Source organism: Neltuma alba, unplaced genomic scaffold (assembly GCF_004799145.2).
Source record: "Neltuma alba isolate B1F8T4 unplaced genomic scaffold, ASM479914v2 tig00003494_pilon, whole genome shotgun sequence".
In the NCBI taxonomy this organism is placed as follows: domain Eukaryota; kingdom Viridiplantae; phylum Streptophyta; class Magnoliopsida; order Fabales; family Fabaceae; genus Neltuma; species Neltuma alba.
Genome location: NW_021633302.1, coordinates 20,559 through 22,823, shown reverse-complemented (window position 1 = coordinate 22,823; position 2,265 = coordinate 20,559). Strand labels below are relative to the sequence as shown.

Below are 2,265 nucleotides of genomic sequence, written 5' to 3'. Positions count from 1 at the left end.
TATGGTCATCTATTATCAAAACTCAATAATTACTTCATACCTAAATCTCAAAATTTTCTTTAATCACTATAGTAATACTATCATTAGAAAGCTTAAAATATATAGGAAATACTCATGAAGAAAGTTTGATAAAAAGAAGTATATTTGTGTACTTGAATGATCCCCAAATATTATATTGTCTTTCAAGTACCATGCATCCTGCAAATCTCAACCTCTTGCTCGCTCTTTCTTGCTCTGCTAGTTCTCTCTCTCTCTCTTCCCGCACTCTCATTGTCTGCCTCCCATACTCTCTTTTATTCCATCTCATTGCATCTTCCAACCACCCATCTCCCATTTTTCTTCTTTCATTAAATCCTTCTTCCCCAAATTTCTTCCTCATATTAAATGTTCCTACCTTTCCACCGAATTCGATAGAAAAGGTGGTCATCATTTTTTTTAATAATAATAAAATATTATTATTTTATAATAATATAATAAATTTTATTTAATTTTACTAGTTTTCTGCATAAATCCTAAAATAAAATTTAGGATATTACAACTCTCACAACCTATAGGAATTTTGTTCCTAAAATTCAAACAACCACAAAAAAAAAAAAAGAAGCAACTTAAGGTGCTTACTAAGAAAATAAGAAAAGGTACTCACAATGCATTCGCTCTTCAGTCTCCCAAGTAGCATCAATGGGACTCATGCCCTTCCAAAAACCTTAACAAGACAGATGGTCTTATTTCTTAATTATTTGTCCTTAACGTCTAAAATCCACTTTGGTTCTGCTAGATAGGTCAAATTATCTCACAACTCGACCTCTTTGGGCTCAATAACATGAGACAAATCCGAATAATATTTCTTCAACTGTGACATGTGGAACACATCGTGTAAACTGGAGAGATGTGACGGCAACACAATTTGGCATGCAACATGTCCAATTCTCTCTAAAATCTCATAAGGGCCTATGAATCGGGGTGTAAACTTCTTGGCTTTGATGGATCTGCCCACACCTGTGACAGGTGAAACCTTCAAAGATACATGATCACCCATTTCAAATTCTAACGGTCTCCTCCAACGATTCGCATAACTCTTCTGTTAACTTTAGGCTATCAACAACTTCTGCTTAATCAACTCAATCTTTCTGGTTGTGATATCTAGTAAATCTAGGCCAATAATTATTCTTTCACTTAATTCAATCCAATAAATTGGAGATCTACACTTCCTCCCATATAAAGCATCATAGGGTGTCATCTGAATACTAGACAAGTGAGCTATAGGCAAACTCTGCTAATGACAAGTGAGTGTCCTAACTGCCCTTTAGCTTTATAGCACAAGAATCAACATGTCCTCAGAGTCTGAATAGTCCTTTTGGTCTGTCCATCGGTCTAAGGATGTTAAGTAGTACTAAACTTGAGCTTAGTGCCTGTAGCTTCATATAATGACCGCCAGAAGTTTGATGTAAACCTCAGGTCCCTATCTGAAATGATGGACTCCGGCACTCTATGAAGTCAAACAATCTCATCTATATACAGCTTTGTCAATCATTCCAAAGAGTAGGTACTCTTGATAGGCAGGAAGTGTGTTGACGTAGTCAATCTGTCCACAATTACCCATATCACGTTGTAGCCAGCTAAGGTTCTTGGCATACCAGTGATGAAGTCCATGGAAATACTGTCCCATTTCCATTGGGGAATATCTAGATTCTTTAATAGTCGAAGAGGTCTCTGATGTTCTATCTTGACCTTTTGACATGCCAGACACTTCAATTCATGACATCCCTCTTCATTTTTGGCCACCAGTAGTTCTTTTTTAAGTTCTAGTACATCTTCGTTATCCCTGGGTGTATCATGTAATTACTGTGATGCACGTCTTCTAGAATAGTCTTTTTGATTTCCTCATTATCGGGACACAAATCCTCTTCTTGTACCTTAGGATTCCTTCTTCACTAATTTTATAATCAAGCACATCACAGGTCTCCACTTCTTCTTAGATGCTCAACAACCAGTCATCCTCTATTTATGCAGCCTTTAAGTCTCAAAAGAACTCATAATCACCTAAAAGTTTATTGTAGAGTGGCTGGAGCCTCATGCACTACTTGGAGGTCTCTCAATCTCTCTAAGCAATAGTGTTCCTCTAAACTCATGTGAAACACATGCACCTTTTTCCTACTCAAAGTCGTAGTCCTTGATGAATTCCATCCATTGGCGTTGTCTATTATTTAGTTTCTTCTGATCTACTAAATACTTCAGGCTCTTGTGATCACTAAAGACTTCAAACTG

The 2,265-nt window shown here is 36.6% G+C and overlaps 1 protein-coding gene across 1 annotated transcript; it reads right to left on the bottom strand.

The window, feature by feature from the left end:
• Positions 1–790: 790 nt before the first annotated feature.
• On the bottom strand, positions 791–1,672 carry LOC114741715 (uncharacterized). Its single transcript, XM_028929965.1, has 2 exons — positions 1,517–1,672; positions 791–1,012 (listed from the first exon to the last, which is right to left on the bottom strand). Exons 1-2 carry the CDS (start codon positions 1,670–1,672, stop codon positions 791–793), a joined length of 378 nt encoding a protein of 125 aa, XP_028785798.1.
• Positions 1,673–2,265: the final 593 nt, after the last annotated feature.